The sequence below is a fragment of the Sarcophilus harrisii genome, chromosome 3 (assembly GCF_902635505.1).
Source record: "Sarcophilus harrisii chromosome 3, mSarHar1.11, whole genome shotgun sequence".
NCBI classification, from domain to species: Eukaryota; Metazoa; Chordata; class Mammalia; order Dasyuromorphia; family Dasyuridae; genus Sarcophilus; species Sarcophilus harrisii.
In genome coordinates, this window is record NC_045428.1 from 584,080,574 (window position 1) to 584,106,867 (window position 26,294).

Below are 26,294 nucleotides of genomic sequence, written 5' to 3' on the forward strand. Positions count from 1 at the left end.
CAAAGCCATTGAGAGATGCAGTCTGCATTAGTGAAGGGAGATGTAATGAACATCTCCATTATCCTGAAATAATAACCCTTCCCACATCCACATACAAAGAAAATAAATAAGGTTCAGGAAATGGAAATGACTTGTGGATATTTGAATCCAGTTCCAATTCACCCAAATCCAACATTCTTTCTACTTTATGCCCTTCTATGTTCCCTCTCTATTGCAGGCCACAGCCATCAAGGAGCAGATTGGCTACCCAGACTACATTTTAGAAGAACAAAATAAGAAACTCGATGATGAATATTACCAGGTAAGGCTATCACCCCACAACAGTCACTCACCAATTTCCTTGTCTTCAATAATGTTAGTCGGGATGGAAAAGAACTGGAAATATTGTTGGTGCCCATTGTGAAAGACTAACTGAACAGTCTAATGGAGAAATATGATTGGAATACCACCCTTGTACTAGAAGGGGTCTTCATATGTGGTCCAAGGATCACCCAGAGCCCGAATGTTCAAAATAATCAACCTATTTAATAAAAACATGATCGAATTTTCCCTAAGTAAAAGCAATTCCTGAAAGAGTCGGGGAAAGAAGTTCTCGAAGTATAAAAACTCTGGGTTTAAATTAACTCCTTAAATTCTAACCAGCATTCTTGGGCCTATGAAAATGGTGTAGACAGAAATTACAAATATGAGAGATTAAAAGAAATCTGGGAAAACTGGTCTGAACTAATGGAGACTGAAGTCCACAGAATCAGGACAATAAGAACCAAAATGACTACAGGAATAGAAATGAACATCATACTAAAGGGAGAGGGAATTCTGGGTAACTGAGTACCAGAAAATAGAGAATAAAATGTCACTCCTGCATCATAGCAGAGAAGTTGGGAGAAAATGGAAACAGGCCTAAAAAGGGATAGCATGTTATCAATAGTAACAGGCAAGGTCACTCAATGACTTTTTTTTATTTAACAAATTCCCTTTATCATAAGGGAGACTTAAAAAATGGAGGGGAGGGGAAAAGTGGTTTAACTGCACCAGTTCTCAAACTGCATAATAAAATGGTAATTATCAAAACAATTTGCTACTGGCTAAGAAATAGAGTGATAGATCAGTGGAATAGATGAGGTACAAATTACATTATAGTAAATGACCCTACTAATCTAGTATATTATAAATCAAAAAACTTAATCTTTTGGAACAAAAACTCATTATTTGACAAAAACTGCACAATAGAAATTAGGTATAGACCAACACCTCACCCTGCATACCAAGATAAGATCAAAATAGGTACATAATATACACATAAAGGGTAATATTGTAAGCAAATTAAAAGGAAATAGAATAGTTTATCTTCAGATTTATGGAGAAGAAGAGAATTTAGTATCAAAGAAGATATAGAGAGCATTATGAAATGTAAAACAGATCATTTTAGTTACACAAAATTTAAATATTTTTGCACAAATAAAACCAATGCAACTAAATCATAAGGAAAGAAAAAACTGGGGAAACATTTTGTAGCAAGTCTCTCTGATAAATGCCTCATTTCTAAAATATATAAAGAAATGCATCAAATTTATTAACATACAAGTCACTTGTTATTTGATAAACGGTGAAAGGATATGAACAGTAGTTTTCAGACAAAGAAGTCAAAGTTATCTATAGTCATATGGCAAAAACGCTCTTAATATCTATTAATTAGAGAAATGTAAATAAAAACAACTTGGGTATCATTTTACACCTTTTTAACATGACAGAAAAGGAAAATGTTGGATGAGAGGATGTGATAAAACTGGAACACTTATGCATTATTGGTGCTGTGAACTGTTCCAATCATTTTTAGAGAGCGATTTACAACTATGTCCAAAGGGCCATAAAACTGTGCCCCCCCTTTGATATAGCAATACCACTGCTAGATTTATATTCCCAAGATACCCCAAAAAGGGAAAAGGACATATTTGCATGAAAATATTTATAGTAACTCTTTTGGTTGTCGCTAAGAATTGGAAAGCAAAGGGATGCCCACCAATTGGGGAATGGCTAAATAAACTATGGGATATGATTATAATGGAATAATATTATAAGAAATGACAAACAGAATTATTTAAGAAAATCCTGGAAAGACTTATATGAACTTATGTATAAGTGAAGTGAGCAGAACCAGAGGAGCATTGTACATGATGATAGCAATATTGTTCATGAATAATTGTGAATTACTCAACAATTCTCAGCAATACAATGATCCAAGACAACCCCAAAGTACTAATGATGCAATCTACTATCCAAATCCAGAGAAAGAATTATTATGATTGAATACAGACTGAAGTATGCTGCTTTCAATTTCTTTTCTTTTTTTTTATTTGAGTCTTCTTGAATAACATGACTAATATGGAAATGTTTCTAATTGTATATATACAATGTATATTATATATACACATGTATAACCTATATTTGATTGCTGAGATTTACATGTCTGAGAGGGAGAGGGGAGAGAGGGGGGATAAAATTTAGAATTCAAAACTTAAAATAAAAAAATGTTTTTAACTTATAAAATTCACAAAAATAAGGATAAGACTTCAGCTCTAGGATATCCATCAGTGGTGGATTAAAGAAAGTAGCCATAAATCTTTTATTTATTTGTTTGTTCAGTAATAAATTATATAAACAGGATGGTTCAAGAATATAGCTTTTATTCTTGCTCACTTTCTTTTAAAAACATACTTCCTCATTTGGACTAATTGTTTTCTATATTAATATTTCCTTCCATTAGCTGAACTTCACAGAGGACATGTTCTTTGAGAATACATTGGAGAATCTTAAGTCTAGTGCACAGAAAGGTCTGAAGAAACTGAGGGAGAAGGTGGACCAGGATGTGTGAGTACAGAGTCAGCCGAAAGAAAATCTTCTTTAGGGCAACACCACTCCATAAGTCAGTAGAATCTGAGTTCAAATTACTATTGGGTGACATGGACAAGTCATTTAACCACAATTGCTTCCAAAATAATAATAACCATAACAAGCAGCACCCATTTCTATAAAACTTCAAAGTTTGCAGAATCCTTAAAAATATCATCTCATTTGAGCTTCACAACAACCTGGGAAAGATTCACTATTATTATCCCCATTTTACAGAAGAGGAAACTGAATTCTAAAAATATTATTGTTGTTTGTCTTTTATTCTCAAAGAGTACCATGATACCAGAGAGGTGATGCCATGAATTGGATTTAAGTGAGGGAGGGCTGTGCAAACTCACCAGCCTCACTTTCTTATCCAGAATATTCTGGGTCTAGTGGCAAGATAGAAATCAGCACAATTATAGATAAAGACCTGAATGCAATGGGAGACCTTAGCCTTTAAAGTTAAGGTCCTTTTTAAGTCTCAGTTTTAGGCTATGTAGTCAAAGAATATATATCCCATCCAAGTCTGAGCAGAGCATAATGGCTTCCACCAGAGTAGAGAACAATTTCATCATCAGCAATGTTGATAAGAACTGAACTAAAAGTCAGGACTTTATAAGAAGGGGCTGGGGAGCTTTGAATCTCCCTAAGATATTGATGATTATGAATCATTTATCACATTAACATATGTGTGTGTGCACATGTGTTTCTGGACTGAATGGAGAAACTGATTTTTGATCCTTTTTGTTTTTCTTTATCATTGATTTTTCTGGGATGTTGAGTCTTGCTCAAGGTTACAGAGTTAGTACATTTCTAGGCAATATTTGAATTCAAGTCTTCTTGACTCTAGGCCCAGAGCTGTATCCACTGTACCACCTTGCTATCTAAGCACTTTGATTTACCACCTCAAATCAACAAACCTCTTTCTCTTTGAGACAATTGGGGTTAAGGGACTTGCTCAGGGTCACACAGCTAATAAGTGTCTGAGACCAGATTTGAACTCGGGAAGATGAGTTTCTTTGACTTCAGGGTTGGCACTCTATCCACTGTGCTATATAGCTGCCTTAAAAATCATCATAGAATATCCAAAATAATCAAAGCTCACGTGTCTAGATCTCTTTTAACCCCAACCAACAAACCTGAGAGCTGGGGATGTTGTTACTCCCATTTTGCAGAAGATGAAACTGAGATGGGAGAATTTAAGTAATTTACCAAAGTGCACAGTTGGGTCAGATTGCCTCTACATGGGACAGCTCTTAATCTTCTAGAGCTTGGTCACAGTCATCAAACCTAATTGCTGGTCACTGTGCTTTTTTTCAGCTGGATCATTGGGGCAGCCGTAGTCAATGCCTTTTACTCTCCAAATCGAAACCAGATTGGTAGGTAATATGGTCCCTCTCTTCCTACTCTTGGTTGAAATCTTTCTCTCTCCTTCCTCCACCTTGGGGTTTGTATTCCCTTTGTAATATTCATGCCTTAAACCTAAATCACTCTGATTCTCACTGATAGAACAACATAGTATCCAGTCCAAGTCATTATTAATCATTGTTTGGGTTCTGATGACTCAGATGTAAATAGCAATTGTTTCTATTTTGGCCAAAGGGTCTCCCTCTTCCAGACTGATTTTTTTTTTTTTTTTTTTTTTTTTTTTGGCTAAGTGAGGCCATTTTTTTTTTTTGCCTCATTTCTTACCTAGCCTTAATCATTAAATGGGCATCACCTCAGGAAAACTAACACATGGGAAAAGATCTTAGCATAAAAAGACCAAAGTATCTCCCTGTATCCAGGCTGTTTCCAGTCATCCTGTTCTGTATCCAACCACTGGACCCAGATGGATGCAGAAAAAAAAGCAAGCCCTCCCTCACTTAAATCCAATTCATGTGCAAGTCATGATATCACCTTCCTGATGTCATGATCCTTTTCCAGAAAGAAGAACAACAACCTTTGGAAGCCAGTGCCCTCCCCTCCTACCCTAACAGTGAGAAAGAAGGTAGCCATAGGTTAGCAGATGGAGAGCTAGCTGCTCATCTAAGGTCATTTGGCCATTCTCTATTTTATAGACAGAGGATCGTGAACCTTTGATGTAGAACGGGAAGGAACCTTTGAGAAGTCTCTCCAATCTAGAGCCTGTCCCCCTTTCCTCCCATCTTATTACTCACACAGAATCTAGAATTTGAGAATTAAAATTGAACTCATCCATCCAGGAGCCATCCAGGCACCCCACACTCAAATAGAATGCTCACTCTAAAGTTTCGAGCAAAGAGTTGTCTAGTCTTTAACTGAAAACCTTCCAAAAGGGGTTACCCACCCCCTTCTACTTTTGAGTAGTTCTGACAGGTTTTTTTCCTTGACAAAAGCCTAAGAAAAGATAGAGGGGGAAAGGAAGGCTCAGAAAAGGAAAGTTATTTATCTAAGGTCATACAGGGAGCCAGGGGCAATCAGAATTGGAACCCAGATCCTCTCACTCCAAAGCCAGCATTCTTTTAACTTGTCTTTTTGTATAGGTTAAAGCCACAAAGGATTAACCTCAAACGAGGGTGAGAGTCTCATTTAACAAATGAAGGAAAGCCATGTATATGAAAACAGAAGTTAGGGGTTTCTCCCACAGATGCCAAAAATAAATGGACTTGGAAGGGGAAAGGAAGACTTGCTCAAAAGAAGTGGCCTTCATACTCCCATACATGACCACTGAGCATCCATTAGGGACCTTTGAGGGATTCTGCAGTCTTCCATGGGAGGGTCGGAACCAGATTCTCAGCCCTGTAAGCTGGGTGATAAATGATATCAGTTCAATCCAGACTCACTTCTATAGTGCCAAGATCATTAAGTTGGGAGTCAAGGATACCTGGGTTTATGTCTTCAGACATTTCTCTATGAGCTTCAGTTTCCTCATTTAGGAAATGGGGATAATTTGTCCTGTATTTTGTTCATATGAAGTTATTTTCATTGTGTCTCCCCAATTTGACTGTGCATTTCTTGCTTTTCTTTGCATCCCCAGTGCTTGACACAATGCCTGGCATACAGAAGGTGCTTAATAAATGTTCATTGGCTGGCTTCCTGACAAAATATATGACTCTCTAATCCTGTGATCTTCTCCCAAGCAGTGAGCAATCTAAAAGAATAAGGCAATAGGCAGACAGAGTCTTACTAAAGCCAGGGCTCTTTCCTTTGTATCAGAGGACCTGGATTTGGATCTAGCCTCTGACACCAGTTGTGTGACCTTAGCAATTTATTTTCCCTTTCTGGGCCTCAGTTTCCTCATCTGCACAATAACAAGTTGGAGTAAGTTGTCGCTGAAGTCCCGTTCAGCTCTAGGTCTATAAGCTATAAACTGCTGCTTGTTCTGCAGTGTTTCCTGCTGGGATCTTGCAGCCCCCCTTCTTCAGCAAACAGCAACTTCAGGCCTTGAATTTTGGAGGGATTGGGATGGTGATTGGCCATGAGATCACCCATGGGTTTGATGACAATGGTGAGTAAGATCCTCCTCCACCCCTCTTTCTTCTCAAACATACCATGTATCTAATCCCCACGGGCAGAGACCAATGATAGTATTCCAAGTTTCAGTGCTGGGGTCCAGGCCAAGGGGTGAAATGAGGAAGGATACAGATGGTGTTTTGGTGTCTGATTTAAAAAACCTCCCATCCTGGTGGAGGCTATGGGATAGCCATGTGTGCAAAGCTTGATAAAAAAAAAACAAAAACTGAGCCCCATTGCACAGTGTGAGAGAGGAAGGGTAGCATGAAGGGAAGTGAGTGGGCTTGGAATTTGTAGAAAATGTTCTTTGAATCTCTTTACCACATGTTAGTCACGTGACCCTGGGCAAGTCACTTAGATCCTGAGTGTCCTAAAGATCCCAGAAGTCACCTTTGTCCAACCCACACTTAAATGGGAATCCTCCACAACTGATCATCCTGTCTCTGCTTGAAGGCCATTACCAAGGCAGGAGTCCAATCCCTAGGAGTCTCCCACTGGAGACGGGAGCCCATCTGGGCTTGGTTTTCATCTGTCAGAGGAAGGGTCTACACTAGACATTGGCCAAGGCCCCACCAGCTCTACAAGTAAAATCTTAGAAGCAGGAAGCATGGATATATTCAGCCTCCCAGGAAGAAAGGAAAACATATTTGGAAGTACAGGTCTCAGCCTGATTTGTCACAAAATCGGGCATGGGATTCACTAAGTACTTCTTAATCAGCAGGAAGAATCATATAATGGATAGAGAGAGATCTTGGAATCGGGAAGAGCTAAATTCGAATCCTGTCTACTGTACTCAGGTTGTGTGACCCTGAGAAGTTCCTTTAGCTTTTCTTGCCCTGAGTTAACTCTCACTTGTAGAGTAGGTGCCCATGTGCATTGGGAGATGCCATGTTCACCCTGTACCAATAAGTTGGTATTTGTACCAATAAAAATCACTAATTCAGTCTCCCCACCAAAATCTCAGGACACCAGAATATAAAACAGTTCCTCACTTGGAGGAACTAACAAGCAATCAGTAAACAGTTATTAAGTGCCTACTGTTTACCAGTCAGAGTACTAAATGCTGAAGATATAAAAATAAGGAGTTTACAATTCAATAAGGAAGAGGTCAGGAAGGAGAGCCAGGAAAGGTACTTACTCAGGGGAAGGAGGCAAAGTCAGGCAAGCCACAGGAGAAATATAAGGGTGTCCTGAACTGATCTTCCTCCTTCAATGGGGTTTTGGGGTTCATAGTACCACCCTCCAATCAATTTACTAGATAGAGGAAACAACATGAAGAGATATTTAAGTAAGGGGAGGAGTCAGAAAAATCATAAGAAACTGAGCTGAGCTTGGAAAGAAATTCGGAAATCTGTCAGGCTGAGGTGAAAATGGAGTGCATTCTGCACAAAAGGTATAGTTTGAGCAAAGACCTGGAGGTGGGAGAGGGAATATTATGTTTAGAGAGTAGCTGGTTAGACAGTATGGCTAGGATAGCACACAATTATAGAAAGTATGGAGATGAAGTCCTAAGAGGTATTTGGACTACAGATTTCAAATTGTCTTGGCCACCCAGCTAGTAAATGTCTAAGGCCAGATTAGAACTCAGGAAGATAAGTTTACCTGGTTCCGAGCCCAGTGCTTTATCCATTGAGGAATGGAACTATCAGTATGGATTCTCAGATGATTCCATGTGGCCTCCCAGCAGTGGCAGTAACTCATTTCCTGTTCTGTTCAATGTTGCTGATGGGTTGGGTTTGTGTGTTAGTATCCCTGTTCTTTCTAGAGCCAGGCTGTCTTCCCCTGGGCTGTCTCCTTCCCTTCTCTTCCCCCAGGCAGGAACTTTGACAAAGATGGAAACATGTTGGACTGGTGGAGTAACTTCTCATCCCAGCACTTCAAGGAACAGACAAATTGCATGGTGTATCAGTATGGCAACTACACCTGGGACCTGGCAGGTGGCCAGCACGTGAGTGAGAGTGACATCCCCACCTTGCTAGCTAGAGCACCCAGCTCCCAAAGGAACCTGGGCAAATAAAAGCCTGGAGGTCAGTGGGCTGGGATGGGAGTGGACCAATTAATCAAGCAATCAACAAGAATTTTTAAAGCACCTACTATGTGTCAGGCACATAATATTAGGTCCCTGCTCTTGAGAAGTTACAATCTAATGAAAGGAGATGGTATGTGCATAAGATATGTGTACAAGATTACTCAAGAGATACAAAGTAGCCTATCTGCCAAGGGAAAGCCAGGAACTATAGGAACACAACTATAAAACACTTTCCACACAAATATAGTCAGATCTAATCCGTTGGAAAAATATCAAGTGCTCATGGGTAGGCAGAGGGAATATAATAAAAATGATAATACTCCTTAAATTAGTCCACTTATTTAGTGCCATATCAATCAAACTCCGAAGAAATTATTTTATAGATCTAGATAAAATAGTAACAAAATTCATCTGGAAGAGCAAAAGATCAAGAATTTTGAGGGAATTAATGAAAAAAAATGTTAATGAAGGCTGTCTAGCTGTGCCAGACCTAAAACTATATTATAAAGCAGTAGTAAGCAAAACCATTTGGTATTGGCTAAGAATTAGAGTAGAGTAGTGGAATAGATTAGGATCACAGGACAAAATGGTCAATAACTATAATAATGTAGTGTTTGACAAACCCAAAGACCCCAGTGTTTGGGATAAGAACTCACTATTTGACAAAAACTGCTGGGAAAATTGGAAACCAGTATGGAAGAAATTAGGACTTCACCCACTCCTAACACCACAAAGATAAGATCTAAATGGGTTAATGACTTAGACATAAAGAGTGATATTATAAGCAAATTGAAGGAACATAGAGATAAAAAGTAGCTCTCCATGGGAAATCAGATTTCAGCTGATTAAAACTGTTGTATACCAGGCTCTATATAGAAAACCAGAGAAAGCAGAAGATACTGTGAGGAAAGAAAGAGCAGCAATGATGTGAGAGATTATGAAAGATTTCTTGGAAGAAGTGGCTTAGCTGGATTTCAGAGAAAGGATGGGGCTGGAGGGGAATAGTTTGAAATGTCTTGTTCCAATGATTCTACCTTTTCTTCCTCATACCCAAAGGTGAGTGGGATTGGCACATTAGGAGAAAACATTGCAGATAACGGAGGCATACGGCAAGCTTATAAGGTAAGATGAATTTCATTCCTTCATTCAGCCCCTATTTAGTGCCTACTGTATACAATAGATGGCCCTGTGCCAAGCTGTATTTTGAAATTATTTCTTGAGTATTTGAAGCCTGAAACATAGGCAGAAAGATCTTGGCATTTAGAACAGAAATGGAACAACGAAATTATCTACTCTAACCCCCTCATTTTGTAGATAGGGAAACTGAAGCAGAGAGAAGAAAATGACTTGTCAAAGGATTTCAACAAGGATGAGATTCATAACTCAAATGAGAAGTCTTATGACTCTAAACCCAGGACAAAAGATTTTTAAGATCATCAACTTACAGCCAGAAAAGGCCTTAGAGCTTCATTTAACAGATGAGTAAATTGAGACCCAGAGGAGTCAAGGTTACAGAAGCAGTCAGCAACAAAGCCAGGATTTGAATTAAGACCTTCTGACTACTAATCTATTAGCAATCCATGCTGCTTCCTCTGTTTACTTGAGCCTGCCCTTTAGCTAATGAGACCTTCCATTTATAAGGCTTTATCTGTGATTCTCCAAAACTTGAAACCCAGTGGAGATACCTGGGGCTAACTCATGGAACAGTGGATAAGGCACTGGATTTGAATTCAAACCCAGATTCAGACATTTTATCAGCTGTTGTAATGCCAGAGAAACTGAGGCAGGAGAGGGATTAGAGAGTTTTCAATAGTTTATTAATTGGAGAGTATAATTGATTGGACAGGACTCTCATCTCAAATTATCCAGTCAGATAGAGATAAAGATATACTGGGACCAAGGAATCCATGTTGGTCACAGGGCTGTCAATCTCAAAGAATGCAGCCCAGAATGGGTGTATCTCAGGACCTTAAATATTCTTTAGAGACAAAGAAAGTAAAAAAGATGCGAAAGTTCCTGTCAGAATAGGAGAGGCCATAAATCCTAAAAGCCCAGAGACAGGATGTCTGAATACCCAGAGATAAAGATGTCAGTGAGGTATCTTGGAATATTTTAGAGGGATATTGTAAATTCTTGAGGACAGGAGTTCTGCTCTCTTTGTTTATCTTGCCTAGCAATTTATAACCTTAGAGTAAACGGTTCCCAGTCTTAATGGACCAGAGTGGGTTTTTACGACTAAGGGGATTTGACAGAACAGTTAAGGAAACTGAGACAAAGGAAACTAGTTCAGGGAAACCAAGTCAGAACAGTTAAAGAGAATCTGTGGCATAACACTATGTTACCCCAGATGAGAAATTTAACCTTTATCTGTCTCACTTTCTTCATCTGTAAAATGAGGATCAGAACAGGCCCTAATTTATAGGGGTGCTATGATAATCAATTGAAGTAACAATTATCAAGTGCTTGTCTCAGTATCTGGCACATAGTAGGTACTATATAAGTGTTTACTATTATTGTTATCATTATAGTTATTTGTAAAATGGGACCAGAACAGCCCTCTACCTCTCAAAATTATTGTGAGGATCAAATGAGATAACAAATATAAAGCACATAGTAGGCATATATTTTTATATGGTGCTATATAACTGTCAGCAATTATCATTGTGCCTGTGCCAGACTGGGTTGGTCCCACAATAGAAAAATCTTTTGTCATGATGGGCTCTCATACATTCTGGGTAACCCCGGCCTTATCTATCCTATACACAGGCTTACCTAAAGTGGATGGAACAAGAAGGAAGAGAACCCACACTGCCAGGACTGAATCTTACCCATGAACAGCTTTTCTTCATTAACTTTGCCCAGGTGGGACCTTAAGCTTGTTACCTGGATAGGGAGGGATCTCCTCAGCCTCTCTTGCCTTGTACATCTTCACTTCCCTAGGTCAAAGGGACTAAAGTTTTCTGGATTTCAGGTGGCCTCCACATTGGCTGAGCTACAACTAGGGTGGGATGAATAAGGGTTCTGCTCAAGGGACAGAAATATAGAGGGATATGACATATGACATTCCTCCTACGGTGTTGCAGCAACAAAACTTAGCAATAAAAATATGGTAAAGGAAGAAACCAGAAAATCATGAACTTGCCTTCTTCCCACCAGGGGCCAGATAGTGTGCCCTGAGGTCCCCATCCTCCCTTTGACTGAATTTTCCTAAATACAAAGATTTCTAATTACACCTCACTACATGGATATTTACAGAATAACCAGCACCTAAGGAAAGATATATCCTTCATCTATTTAATCATTAACTGGGCAGTATTGTAGTCCAGACCCTGCTGAATTCTTTATATAATTTATATATATATATATATATATATATATATATATATAAAACATAATTATAATGTATAATTATATAATAAATATGTTTATTATATAATTTATATAATTAATTCTTTATATAAAGCATGAGAAATTGAGAGATGGAGAGAAATTGAATATAGAGGTATCTCATAAATGTGTAGACTGAGACCCACAGAGGGAAAGAAAGGATTTGATCTAAGATCAAACTACATTACAACTTTTGGCCAGCCACATTTGCAATGGGTATTTTAACTTCTCTACCCACTAGCTCCTATAATCTTCCCCCAAGTCTTGCCTTGAAAGCAGAGTAGTAGTTAATTTATTCTCATTTGACAGATGAGGAAATTAAGGCCCAAAGAAGGACAATGAGCTTGCCAAAGTGCAGTTGGCTAGTAAGTTAACAGCATCACATAATGTAACGGTTGTAACAGACTCCAGCAGCAATCTATTCCAAGCAATGCTGTAAAAAAATGTCAACTTCACACCCAACCCAATGAGTGGTCACTCAGCCTCTGTTTAAAGACCCCCAGGAAGGGGAAAACCACAACCTCTGGGGGCAGCTCTTCCACTTAGGGATGGCTTTGATTGGTAGGATATCTTTCATCTCAAAAGCAGATACCAGGCTCCATCCCAAGTCTAAGCTGCTTCAGGTGAAAAATGTCCCGTTCCTTTGACCATTCCTCGGATGACAGAGAATTAAGTGGTTTCTGGTTCTTTTCAATATTTGGGTTCAGAACTCCTCCCCAACACCATTCCACTGTTCCCCATGTACACAGTAATCTCCGATGACAGGAGATTTGGAGGCTGGTAAGGGGCTGGACTGGGGACTGGGTTTATTCTGTGCAAGCAAAGTCCACTGGGAACCACAGCTATGAGCAAGAGAATTCTAGATGGAACCATTGTATTCTGCCATAGGAATGTATAAGCTGTTACCCAGAGCTCTATGAGAAGACACACTCTTTCCCCACAGGTTTGGTGTGGATCCTACAGACCGGAATATGCCAGTCAGTCCATAAAGACAGACGTCCACAGTCCTCTGAAGTACAGGCAAGCAGAGCATTCTGGATCTACTTGCTAAGGTCAAGGAAGCCAAATTCCTGAATGTCCCCAGACGCTGGGACTTTTACAGGACAACTTGTTCCAAAGAAATCCTACTTATAAACCAATCTTTTCTCTTCCCTGAGCCAGGTTGACTTCCAATGGGGTATCCTTGAGTAAACTCATTTGGGGAGACTACTCTGAAACTCTCTCATGATTCAAAATGATGAGAGAGAAGGATATGGTGAAATAGGGAGTTAACTCGCCAGCAGAACTGGAACAAGAGCAGGCCAGCGGAGTTCTGGCCTGGGGCACTGAATTCAAGGTCTTCCCAATTTAGAAAGCAATATACTTGAAGCTCCTTCAGTGACCTAAGTGCAGTAAGACTTGGCAACGGACTAACAAGAATAATAAAAAAGGGAACCCACCAGATGATGGAACTAGTATGCCTTGGGTAGCGTTTGTGGTTCATAGCCTGAGTACAAAAATTTCTAGTTATTTTAGTTATTCCTTCACTTACCAGCGAGGCATTCACACTCCAGCTGCCTCCCTCTCTATACTAATGACATGCAAAATGCCATTGTATCTCTCAAGTTATTAGCTTCCTTGTTTCTCCATGAAGCTTTCTTGGGTCAGTGTTGTTTTAGGGAGGGAAGGAAGGAGCATTGTCTGAGGCTATGAGAATATGTTTATTTCCCCCAGATTTGCATATCCTATCCTATTACCAGCGTTCCTCTCCATAGTAACCCCCAAGCTCTAGACCAAGCCTTCTTCATCTGGGGTCCACAGACTGCTAAGGGTTGGTGCAGGATAAATTGTAGAGGTCCATGATTGGAACAGATAAAAAATACATTGTGATTCAGTCATGTCCAACTCATTAATTTCCTGGACCAGAGCATGGCAGGCACTTCCATACCCTTCTACCCCTCAAAATCTTCCCAGGTCCATGTTTGTTGTTTCCATGAAAAAAATTGCACCCTTATTTTCATTAACCTTTTATTTTTTGGTGATCCTCTGTATTTTCATATATTTAGTTAATATTTTTCATATTTAATTCATTTTAATTATTTTTATTATTCATTTCATTTCATTAATTCATATATTTAAAACAAGCGAGGATCTCTAGACTTTCCTAAATTGCCAATGGAATCCAAGCCACCCAAAAGGTGAAGAATGGTTGCTCTAAACCTTGCTCTCTCCCACCTCTATCAAATAGTGTAGTAGGGCTCAGCCCTCCAGCCCAGCTAGGTGAGTTTAGCTCAGAGAGTTAACTAACTTACTTGCCATGGTGAGCCTTCTGAGATATCCCTCCTACAAAGCTGGAGCCAAAAGGGGCACTTCAGTCTCCCCACAGAGCCAGCACAAAATTGTCAGAGCCACAAAAGACCTTCAAGTTTCCCCTCATGGGGCACCATCTAATTACACAAGCCCTGTTTATTTTGAGGTATGGAAGGGAGCTTAGAGTCTGTTAAGGCAATCTCCTTTCCATATGGAAACACTGAATCATCCATAGGATGGGCACTGAGCTAATTGGAAAAGTTGACAAAGGACCTACCATAATAATAATAACTGTAAGAGGAATTGGATCTGAAATGTCACTGGTATGGGGAACTCCCAGAGGAGGAAACTCCCTCTACTGATGTAGGTGTACACTTCCTCTACTGATGTAGGTGTACACTTCCTCTTCAATGAAGAGTTTTATAATCTCGCCAAGAGCACTGAGAGTTTCCAGAGTTAGTATGTGTCAGGAAAGGATGAGACTCCAGTCTTCTGGGCTCCAAGCTTTCTGCTTACCAGGACACATACTGTCATCATTCTCAATGTTATCATAATAACTGTTTTATTATATTTATATTTATTTATGTTATTTACATATTAATTATAATTATAATAATTGTGTACAATATTTTATTATAATATAGTAATATAATAATTATATATTAATTATAATTCTAATAATTGTCTAAGATATTATATTCTATTTCACATAAATTGTGAATCATCGCATATATAAAGTAATATAATATGTTATAATATGTAATATATTATATTAGGGCTAAATGGCACAGTGGACCTGGGGTCAGGAGTATTTGAGTGCAAATATGGCCTCAGACACTTCCTGGCTTTGTGAACCTTGCCAAGTCACTTTACCCTATGTGCCTTAGTTTCTTCATCTGGAACAGAAGCTTGGAAAAGTTGATACAGGATTATAAATCTTTTGGGCTAGCCAGGAAGAGGTAACACAGTAGTAGCTAAGAGGCATGATTGGATTACATTTAATTAAACACCTCAACTGGAATATAGTCCATTTAGGCTCCAGACTTCTTGGCTGATAACTATACATTAAAAAAAAATAGATGGTTTAATAACAGGAATATAATATAATAATATAATAAAAGGAAATAGTAAACATTCCAGTATCTTTGTAAGAAAATCCCTAATGGGGTCATAAAGAATTGAATACAAATGAAATAAGTGAACAATAAAAACATATAATAATTGATATGTAATATGCAAACTAGCACATGTATATATGTCATGATTATAATTATATAGTATATATTGTATAATATAATATTATGACATATGTAATAATATAATGACATATAATTATAACAATGTTCTATGCATATCATAACACTACATTGTGTTCATGTTTGTACATAACATAGTATGTTATACATTGTATATTGTGAATGTATAATAACAGTTTCCTCATTTGTAACATGAGGATAATAATAGTGACCTCACAAGATCATAGTGAGAATTAAGTTGAATAACATCTATAAAATGAAAGCTCTGGATATTATTTGGTCCTCATAGTAACAGGTGAGATAGAGGCTATTATTATTCCCATTTTACAAATGAGAAAAATGAGGCTGAAAAAATGACTTGCCCAGAACCACAGAGCCAATGTCAGAGGCAGCATTCAAATTCAGGTGGTCTTAACTACTCACTCTACTACCTGGCTATTGACATTGCCACAATCCAAGACTCCGTCTATCTCCCAATCCAAACTTCTTTCCTAGGTCACAATCCTAACATTCTAGAGTTGCACGTGTCCCCTTCTTGACTACTTATTTTTTTTTATTATTGTTTGAGTCTTCACAACTCTATTTGGGATATTCTTAGCAGAGACACTGGTTTGCCATTTCCTTCTCCAATTCATTTTAAATATAAGAAAACTGAGGCAAACAGGGTGAAGTGGCTTGTCCAGGGTCACACAGTTAGGACATGTCTGAGGCAGGATTGCAGTGCAGGTCTTTCTGTCTCTAAATTCAGCTCTCTGTTCCCTGCACCATCTAGCTACCCATTGAGCCAACAGACATCTGTCCATAATAGATTTTCATTCCTGTTTCCACTTGTGTCCTTCAGGGTCATGGGATCCTTGCAAAACTTTGAAGCCTTTTCAGAAGCCTTCCATTGCCACAATGGGACAGTAATGCACCCCGAGGAGAAATGCAGAGTGTGGTAGCTGAAGACTGAGCTCAAAACCTGTGCTTCAACCCCAAGTCTGTTCCAAGCAGTCCAGGAGACAAGCTTTGATCTGGGTCTCTTCTTGGGGCATCTATGTGACCAGTGCTTTCTCCCCTTATGTTCTAGCCCAGGACAGAGACTGCCCCAAGTATTATCTCCTCTCAGAGGCAGATGTAAGAATGGAGATGCCAGTGATTCACAGGCACTTGTCAGCCTGAGACCGGGAAGCTCCTTTTGGGGGGGAAATGACTGTTTCAAATGACATTTAGACTGTTATTAATCCATCTAATTCTTTTTTTTAAAAAATGTATACTTGTCAGCCAGGATCATTAATACAAGAAGTCTGGAGCCTAAATGGACTATACCCCACTTGAGTTGTTTCATTAAATGTAATCCAATCATACCTCTCAGCTGCTACTGTGTTACCTCTTCCTGGCTAGCTCAACAGGTTTGCTTTCGGGTATGGAAATTTGTAATCCTGTATCAACTTTCCCAAGCACCTGGTATGTGTTAAATATCTAAGTGTTTCAGACTCAAGTAAAATAAACCATCTGAAGCCAACTTTGCCTTGTGAAGAGTTGTTAATTTGTATCCTTGGGGTACATATTAGAGTGGGAATAATTTCACTTTTGGAAGGGAACATGAAGGAAGAAAGGGATAAAAGAACAAACAAATGAACAAACGAACAAAATGAGGACAAATAGTAGGCACCTACTATACAAGAAGTATTCTTGGAAAACAAAAACTAGAGAGAAATATATCTACCTTCAAATAACTTATATTCTAGTGTAAGAGACTACACAGATAGGGGAATGATAGCTGTGAAGAAGAGTTCTGGTCTTGGGAGTTCCAGTGATGGTGAGTAGAACCAGAGGGGAACTGACTGGCATATGATTTCCAGGATGAGGGCAGTGTTGAAAATTGTTCTGGGGCAAAAAATGGAAGTTTTGTATAGCACAGAGGGAGAATATGTATGACAGAGGGACCAGAAGGTGAAGTTTTTCCTGTAACTAGAAGAAAAATAAGTGGTGATCTGGGATCAGTTAGAGGGAGACAATAAGGTTGGGAAAGTTTGATCACTCTCACCCATTAGGACAACTGATCCTGGGGGAAAGGCTCCAAACAGGAAAGGATTAATTCCCCTATGAGGATTGGCTCTGGTCTAGTGTGAGAGGATAACTGTTCTAGGGGGGGTGTAGCTGCAGTGATAGAACACATAACCTGATGCCCAGATTCCTGCTGCAGAAAAACTTACAGGTGGATAGTGGTGCCCTATCTTTAATTAAACAGTTGTAACTAGGAATTTTCACTAGGGCTAAGAGAAGGAAGACTAGTAGGAAAGGAAGAAGTACAATCTAGTTCCCCATCTATTAGCTTCCTATTTTAACTATTGTTGCTGATAGATTCTGAAATCTACATCTTCTGCATTGATAAATAGGCCATTAAAATCTACATGAATTTGGGGAATAGAAATATTAAGAATGAACAGTAGGAGCAGGGATTTGGGTTCAAATCTTGGTTCTACTTATTAGTCGTATGACCTTGGACATGTCCTCTGAGGCAAACTCTTCTGAGTCTCAACTCCTCTGATTCTCATTTTCCTCATCTATAAAATGAAGACCTTAAATTATTTTTCTTTTTTTTTAATTTTTAAAATAATGATAGCTTTTTCTTGACAGAACCCATGCCAGGGTAATTTTTTACCACATTATCCTTTGCACTCACTTCTGTTCCGACTTTTCCCCTCCCTCCCTCCACCCCCTCCCCCAGATAGCAAGCAGTCCTATACATGTTAAATATGTCACAGTATATCCTAGATAACAATATATGTGTTCAGAACCGAACAGTTCTCTTGTTGCACAGGGAGAATTGGATTCAGAAGGTAAAATTAACCCGGGAAGAAAAACAAAAAATGCAAACAGTTTACATTTATTTCCCAGTGTTCTTTCTTTGAGTGTAGCTGCTTCTGTCCCTCATTGATCAATTGAAACTGAGTTAGATCTTCTCTTTGTCAAAGAAATCCATGAAGACCTTAAATTAAATGACCTCTCAAATCCCATCCAGCTGGATCCTGTCATTCTGAGCATTTTCACTAAATAAAAGTGGTTGGAATGGACACGAGGTGGCGCCAAAATACATGGAGCATTGGATCCAGGTACACCTTGAGTATATTAGTCTTCAAGACACTTCCTAGTTATCTATCTCATTGTTTCTCTTATTTAAAATGGAGATAATAGCATCTACTTCTCAGGGTTGTTGTAAGACTAAGACGAAATTTATTTCATTTTATTTTATTTGGCAAACCTTATAATGCTATTTAAAAAGAAGCTATTATTTGGATATGGTTCCTCAAGGTTTTTACCTCTCCCAATCCAGGGACTCTCAGTTTCAGCCACAGCTTGTCCTTTTTAGCAACAGGGAAGTACTAAGAGTTTTTAGCACTGTGGCAAAGACCTAAGTGAGGAGAGGAATAATACAAACTAGAACTAGTTAAGGATTTACAAGGGAGGAGGAGAGGAGTAGTGCCCTTATTAAAGGAATTTGGCTTGACTAGATTAGGTTTAAAATGGTTTGCATCTCAGGAGAACTCATTAATAGTGTTGAGAGATAAAAGTCTGGAATGGGGAGTTTGGAGATCTGTGGATTTTGAAACTTTTCAAATTGTTTACACCCATTTTCTCATGTGAGTCTTGAAAGAGCTGTTTTCAGCTCTGACACTCCCTAACCTCATTTACGGTTTTCTTGGCAAAGGTATTAGAGTGGTTGGCCATTTCCTTCTCTAGCTCTTTGGCCAACAGGGATAAAGGACTTACCCAGAGTCACAACTAGTAACTGTCTGGGGCCAGATTTCAGCTCAGCAAAATGATATTTTTCTAATTCCAGGTCTGGCACTCGATCTACTGTGCCACCTAGATGACCCCATTCCCATTATCCTGATGAGCAAACTGAAACTCAGAGACTCAAGTTGATTGGCTTTCTAGCTTGATAGAGGTAGGACTGGGGACCAGTGTAGCATTCCATCTTCTCTGCCATAATTGTCTTACTCTAAGTCTTTCCTAAATCCTGTCTCTCCAAATATCTAGCACATTGTTTTCTATACTGTGAAGCTTTTGTCACCTCTGTATTTTTTATGCTCCTATTTATATAGTCATGAGACTGTATGCTCTCCTCAGTTTCCTCAATGAAAAAGGGATATATTCTGAATACTCACAAATAGAGCCTCATATCTTATTCAAAGACAGGACTGTGTCCCATCTACATCCCTTTCATTTCAATAGAATTAGACCTCTGGGATCTGCCTCACTCTCAGTGGCCCCATGAGTCAAATGATTCATTTTCCCATAGGAAATGCAAATGAAGCCGGGTTTTAAGATTTAGCGCTCTTTTTGGAAGAATTATAGGATCATTCATAACATGAAGCTGTAAATTGATAGCCCTCCCACACCAAATCCTCCTATGAAATATAAAACCTTCAGGGTATCAAACACATGCTGTTCTCAGGGAAGAACAAGCCTGTAAATGAGAAGAATGAATTCATTGATAAAGAGAGAAGTAGGCTTCCATGATACTACCTACAATGGGGGAAAGAAAAGTAGGACAGACACAGTCCTTCTCTGAGCCCTCAACTTGATCTTTTCGAAAAGCCAGAAGGAGAATCAAAAAATGACAAAAGATGATCCTCAGTCATTATCATTTCAAAAGGCAGGAGGGTGGTCCTCCACCATCAGGCTTTGTAGAAGATTCCTCCTTCTCTTCTGTTCTCTCCTCTCCAAGTTTCTGACACAACCTTGATTTTGAGGCAGTGCTCCTTCAATCCTCTCCAAGAAAAAATCTGTCCTTTCTAGACCTTTCTCCTATCTATAGGAGAATTCAATAGTGTTGGGGGATACAAACTTGGAGTAAGGAGTTTTGAAGAAAGTATGCATAGGAAAGCTGATTTTGAAACTTTTCAAATTGCTTTAACCTATTTATCTTTCTTACCTTCTTTTGTTCTATTTTCTACCCATCTATATGTGTTTCTCTCCCTCTATTCAACCATCTATCTACCCTTGTCTTTAGCTTTCAATCATCTTCCTCTATCCTTCCCTTTACCTCTCTCTTTCCATCTGTCTCACTATTATCTATGCATGTATATATGTCATGTCATATCTCTGTGTCTTTCTATATCTCTCCCTCCTTCTCTCCCTCCCTCCCTCCATCCATCCATCCTCCTTCTCTCTCTTTCGTCCTCTCTCCTCCTCCTCCTCTTCCTCCTCTTCCTCCTCCTCCTCTTCTTCTTCTTCTTTATCATCATCATTATCTTCTTCTTCTTCTTCTTTATCATCATCATCATCTTCTTCTTCTTCAAGAGACCCCAAAATGAAAACTGCAAGGAATATTATAGCTAAAATCTAGAATTATCAGATCAAGAAGAAAATACTACAAACAGTCAGAAAGAAACAATTCAAATATCAAGGAGCCACAATCAGGATTACCCAGGACCTAGCAGCTTTTCCTTTAAATTATCAAGGGTCCTGGAACATAATATTCTAGAGGCCAGAGAATTTGAACTTCAGGCAAGAATCAAGTACCCAGCAAAATTAAGCATTATCTGTTAGGGAAAAGATGGACATTCAATAAAATTGGGGGTTTTCAATTATTTTTTATGAAAAGACCAGAGCTGAATAGAAATGTTGATCTTCAAATACAGAACTCAAGAAAACCAAAAGAAAGTAAACAGGGAAGGAAAAAAACTATGATTTAAAAAATTAAAATGTTTACATCCCTATGTGGGAGGATGATATATGTAGTTCTTAAAAACAGTATCTTTGATAGAGGTATATTTGGAGGGTGTAGATATGTTAACTTTAATATGATGATATAAAAAAGAAAGTAGGGTGAAAAAGAAATTGTACTGGAAGAAAAGGGAAAAAGGAGGAAAAATGGGGTAAATTACTTCACATAAAGAGGCAAAAAGGGCCTATTACACTTGAAGGAAAGAAAAGAGGAGGATGAGCATTGTTTGAACCTTAATCTCATTGGATTTGGCTCAGAGAAGGATATTTAGTTTGCTATAGAAACTAGTTGCTATAGCACAATATCACAAATATTTAATTTGCTATAGAAACTAGTTTCACCCTACAGGGAAGCAGGAAGGCAAAGGAGAAAGAAAAAAAGGGAGTTTAATAGAAAGGGGGGCAGAAGTAAAAAAACGAAAGGGATAAGAAAGGGGGAGGGAATGAGAAGAGGAAGAGTGGATTGAGGGAGTGGTGATGGGAAAGAAAACTGGTGAGGAGGGAAAGGAGAAAGGAGAGAAATTATGGAAAATACAGGGTTAGTAATTTTAACTGAATGTGAATAGATTAAAAGCCAGACTCCTGCAATATTGTTTACAAGAAACACATTTGAAGCAGAGAGATAACACAGAGTAAAAAGCTGGAGTAGAATCTATTTTGCTATAGCTGAAGCAAAAAAAATAAATAAATAAATAAAGCAAGGGTGGTGATTCTGATGTAAGGGCAAGCAAAAGCAAAAATAGATCCAATTAAAAGATATGAGGAAGGAAACTACATCTTGCTAAAGGATACCATAGATAATGAAATAATATCAATACTAAACATTTTTGCATCAAGTGGTATGGCATCCAAATTCCTAGAGAAAAAAATTAATAGAGTTGCATCTAAAAATTCTAGGAAAAGAACATATTTTTAAAACCAATTAAATGCCAAATTAGAAATTCGGAAGAAGCAATTTCTTGGCAGTTTAATTGGTATGGCAAAAATAAAAATAAAAAATAAAATAAAATAACTGTAGATAATATAAAATTTTGGGAATCTACCTGCCAGGATAAAGCCAGAACTATATGAACACAATTACAAAACTCTTTTGTGAAAATAAAAAGCTTAAAAAAAAGAAAAGAAAAAGAAATGACCAGCTGGATGATTTGAGAGAAGTCTGGAGAGACTTATATGAGCAGAACCAAGAGATCATTATACATGGCGACAACAAGACTATACAATGATCAATTCTGATGATCAATCCTCTCTTCAACAATGACATGATTCAAACTAGTTCTAATTGTTCAGTCATGAAGAGAGCCATCTACACCCAGAGAGAGGTTTGTGGTAACTGAGTGTGGTTCACAACATAGCAGTTTCACTCTTTTTGTTGTTTGTTTGCATTTTATTTTGCTTCTTTCTCTTTTTTTCCCCCACTGGTTTGATCTGATTTTTCTTGTGCAGCACAATAATTGTATAAATATGTATGCATATATTGGATTTAACCTATATTTCTACCATGTTTAACATATATTGGACTACTTGCCATCTAGGGGAGGGCTTGGGGGAATGGGGGAAATTGGAACACAAGGTTTTGCACTGGCTAATGTGAAGAATTATCCATTCATATGTTTTGAAAAATAAAAAAAAAAAACTTTAATTAAAAAAGAAAAAAAAATGCTATCTACCTTCAGAGAAAGAACGATAGAGTCTAATTACAGAGTGAAACTTACTTTTTTCCCCTTTTGTATGCATGTATTTATATGTGTGTATAAATATATATATACACACACACATACAAATGTACACCCTTACCCACACAGAGAGAAATATAGTCCCTTCCCCCAAGGAGCATGGTGTTCTCTGGAGTGGAAACCAAGAAAAGTCACTGATGAGAAATGAAGAGTTAAGAGCTTTAGAATCTCTATCAGTTAGAGATTCCCTTCTCTTAGTCTTCCACCTCCTCCTTGCTCCAGCCCCGACCCTGGATGTGGTAAAACTTCTTGTCTTTGTATACAATCCCATTATTATTGTTGTTCAGTCATGTCTAGCTTTTGATGACCCCATTTGAAATGTTCTTCACAAAGACACTAAGGTGGTTTGCCATTTCATTTGACAGATAGAGAAACTGAGGCAAACAGGATGATGTGACTTTCCCAGTATCATAGAGCTAGTAGGTATCCAAGGTCAGATTTAAATTCAGGTCTTCCAATTGAAACTATTTCTAGTCATATGAAAAGATGCTCCAAGTCATTATTAATCAGAGAAATGCAAATTAAGACAACTCTAAGATACCACTACACACCTGTCAGATTGGCTAAAATGACAGGAAAAAATAATGATGATTGTTGGAGGGGATGTGGGAAAACTGGGACATTGATTCATTGTTGGTGGAGTTGTGAACGAATCCAACCATTTTGGAGAGTAGTTTGGAACTATGCTCAAAAGTTATCAAACTGTGCATACCCTTTGATCCAGCAGTGTTACTACTGGGATTATATCCCAAAGAGATTATAAAGAAGGGAAAGGGACCTGTATGTGCACGAATGTTTGTGGCAGCCGTCTTTGTAGTGGCTAGAAACTGGAAACTGAATGGATGTCCATCAGTTGGAGAATGGCTGAATAAATTGTGGTATATGAAAATTATGGAATATTACTGTTCTGTAAGAAAATGACCAACAGGATGATTTCAGAAAGGCCTGGAGAGACTTACACGAACTGATGCTGAGTGAAATGAGCAGGACCAGGAGATCATTATATACTTCAACAACAATACTAGATGATGACCAGTTCTGATGGATCAGGCCATCCTCAGCAACGAGATCAACCAAATCATTTCTAATGGAGCAGTAATGAACTGAACTAGCTATACCCAGAAAAGAACTCTGGGAGATGACTAAAACCATTACATTGAATTCTAATCCCTATATTTATGCACACCTGCATCTTTGATTTCCTTCACAAGCTAATTGTACAATAATTCAGAGTCTGATTCTTTTTGTACAGCAAAATAATGTTTTGGTCATGTATACTTATTGTGTATCTAAGTTATATTTTAATATATTTAACATCTACTGGTCATCCTGCACATTTAGGGAGGGTGGGGGTAAGAGGTGAAAAATTGGAACAAGAGGTTTGGCAATTGTTAATGCTGTAAAGTTACCCATGTATATATCCTGTAAATAAAAGGCTATTAAATTAAAAAATAAATAAATAAATAAATAAATAAATTCAGGTCTTCCTCACTCCAGGCCTGACACTCTATTCACTGCACTATCTAACTGACCTAATGCACATTCTCTCCTCAAGCTCAAGAAATTGCAGATATTTTGAAGTTTCTAATTATCAACAGCTTGTTTCCTCCTTTACAAATTCACTCTTATTATACTTATCTGTCAGTTGTGGTCACATCCTTGACTGAAAAGAATTGTTCTTTTTGAGAGAACTTTGTTTTCCCTGCTGATATATTTGTAGTTTTTACTTTCACTTTACTGTCTTTGAAGAACTTGGTTAAAGAACAGGAAACTGTATGTTTTCTGGAGGTGAGCACATCAGACTGAGATCCACATAGATGGTAAACATATACTGCTTTATGGTAAGAATCCAGGTTTGGGGGTGGCTGGACAGGGACTGCCTGCTGTCCAATTCCTTACCTCAACTTCCCTTCCAACTAAAAAACGGGCCTCCATTCTAGGAGAGAGAAGAGGGATGGCTGTAGACTTGACTCCAGAAATCAGGGGAAAGGATTCAAAAGAAGATCCCAAGCCTGGTGTACAGCCACTTCCTGTTTTCCTTTCTGATTCCCATTTTGACTATCTTCCCAGTTCCCTCATCATCATCACTTACTCAGTCTTTCCCTTCCATTCTCCTTTTCCTAGTTCCCTGACACCCTGTGGCCTCTTTTCTTATTCCTTCCTCCCTTTTGTCTTCCCACCCTCTCCTTGCCTGTAGATGGACACAAAAGGAAGACAAAGTCCTAAAGTTTTCCTCTTGAAGTTAGTGATGTGAAGGGGCGGGGTGGGGAGGGAGAGGAGGGGAGAGAGAGGGGAAGGGAAGGGGAGGAGAGGGGAGAAGCCTGGAGAGCAGGTAGAGAAAATTAGCAACATATCTCTACTACAAAATATCATTTCTTTTTCTTTTTTATACTATGTTCTAAGGTCTGCATAATTAGCACAAATATGGAGAGAGATCAATATGAAAGTGAAAATAAATTAAAAACTGGACATAGGAAAAGAAACCGGGCTTGGGAGTTCACTATTGCAGAGGAAAATCCCTCTACTGATGTAGGTCAGCACTTTCTCTACAATCTACAATTTTAGAGAGCTGCCAAGGAAAAACAGGTTAGGGGATTTTCTGAGGGTCACACTGCCAGGTTGCCGTATTTATTTGATCCTCAGTGTCCTCCAAAAAAACTGCTCAGAGTCAGGAAGACTCTGATGCAAGTCTTGGGACTTAACTGCTGTGTGTGTATGTGTGGTCAATCTTTCCCCTGAGTTCAGTTTAAGAAAGACAATCAAAAATTGTGTGAGTCTTAACTTCTCTCAAGGATGCAGGTAAGTAGGGCAGATCCAAAATAAGACTGAGTTAACAAAAGGGTTGGGTGCTTGTGACTAGATGTCTATGCAAGATCGATCTGGTTTTGTAGTTGCCTAACATAACAGGAGAATTTCAAGTTTACTCAGAGAGCAGTCATGAGTCTTTCCTATAATAGTCCAGAAGGGGTCAAAGCTTCTACAAAGCACTTTCCCTGATTGGTCAATCCAGGTTTTTGGTCTTCTTCAGATGATAAAGGGCTCTAGCAGGCCCCATGTGCTTTCCTTTTCAAAAGCACCACCTGTAGACCAAAGGAAGGTGTGTGTTGGGGGTGATGTCTTACTCTTCCTCAGTGAGCAGGAAGGGGAGTTCTAGCAATCCTTCCTTATTTGCCCATGGGGTTGCCCTACTTCCAGACTCCTGTGTTTAAGGTAGGTCCTGGAAACCAAGGGAGAATAACCATGGACTGCAATGCTTTATTTACCAAGAAAGTAGAACATTTGTGGGCCAAAGTCAACCTCATATGAGCCCCAAGTATAATAAAAGTGAGGATAATTAAGATCCCACTGACCAAAAGAAAGTGGGATCTGATTAAACACCCACTTGAAGGGAAAGAGAATTGAACATGCCATACCAGTAGGTCCCTGCAGTCTATTCGTCATCTCCCTCAGGGGTGAGGGGAAAACGTGAATTTTAACTTGCCTGGATGCGAAATGAATTCAATTTCTTGGAAT

The 26,294-nt window shown here is 38.6% G+C and overlaps 1 protein-coding gene across 3 annotated transcripts in view; it reads left to right on the forward strand.

The window, feature by feature from the left end:
* The window catches only part of MMEL1 (membrane metalloendopeptidase like 1), a 63,790-nt gene extending 46,515 nt beyond the window's left edge, over positions 1 to 17,275 (forward strand). The window contains exons 16-24 of one of the 3 annotated variants that reach the window (XM_031962983.1): positions 218 to 301; positions 2,765 to 2,868; positions 4,213 to 4,271; positions 6,242 to 6,361; positions 8,181 to 8,314; positions 9,452 to 9,517; positions 11,162 to 11,257; positions 12,726 to 12,834; positions 16,169 to 16,252. In XM_031962983.1, the coding sequence (XP_031818843.1) occupies positions 218 to 301; positions 2,765 to 2,868; positions 4,213 to 4,271; positions 6,242 to 6,361; positions 8,181 to 8,314; positions 9,452 to 9,517; positions 11,162 to 11,257; positions 12,726 to 12,833 (771 nt within the window). In that variant the 3' untranslated portion in view covers position 12,834; positions 16,169 to 16,252. Of the gene's footprint in view, positions 1 to 217; positions 302 to 2,764; positions 2,869 to 4,212; positions 4,272 to 6,241; positions 6,362 to 8,180; positions 8,315 to 9,451; positions 9,518 to 11,161; positions 11,258 to 12,725; positions 12,835 to 16,168 lie in introns of all 3 variants that reach the window. The other 2 variants (XM_012545635.2, XM_031962982.1) reach the window with 2 other exon arrangements.
* Positions 17,276 to 26,294: the final 9,019 nt, after the last annotated feature.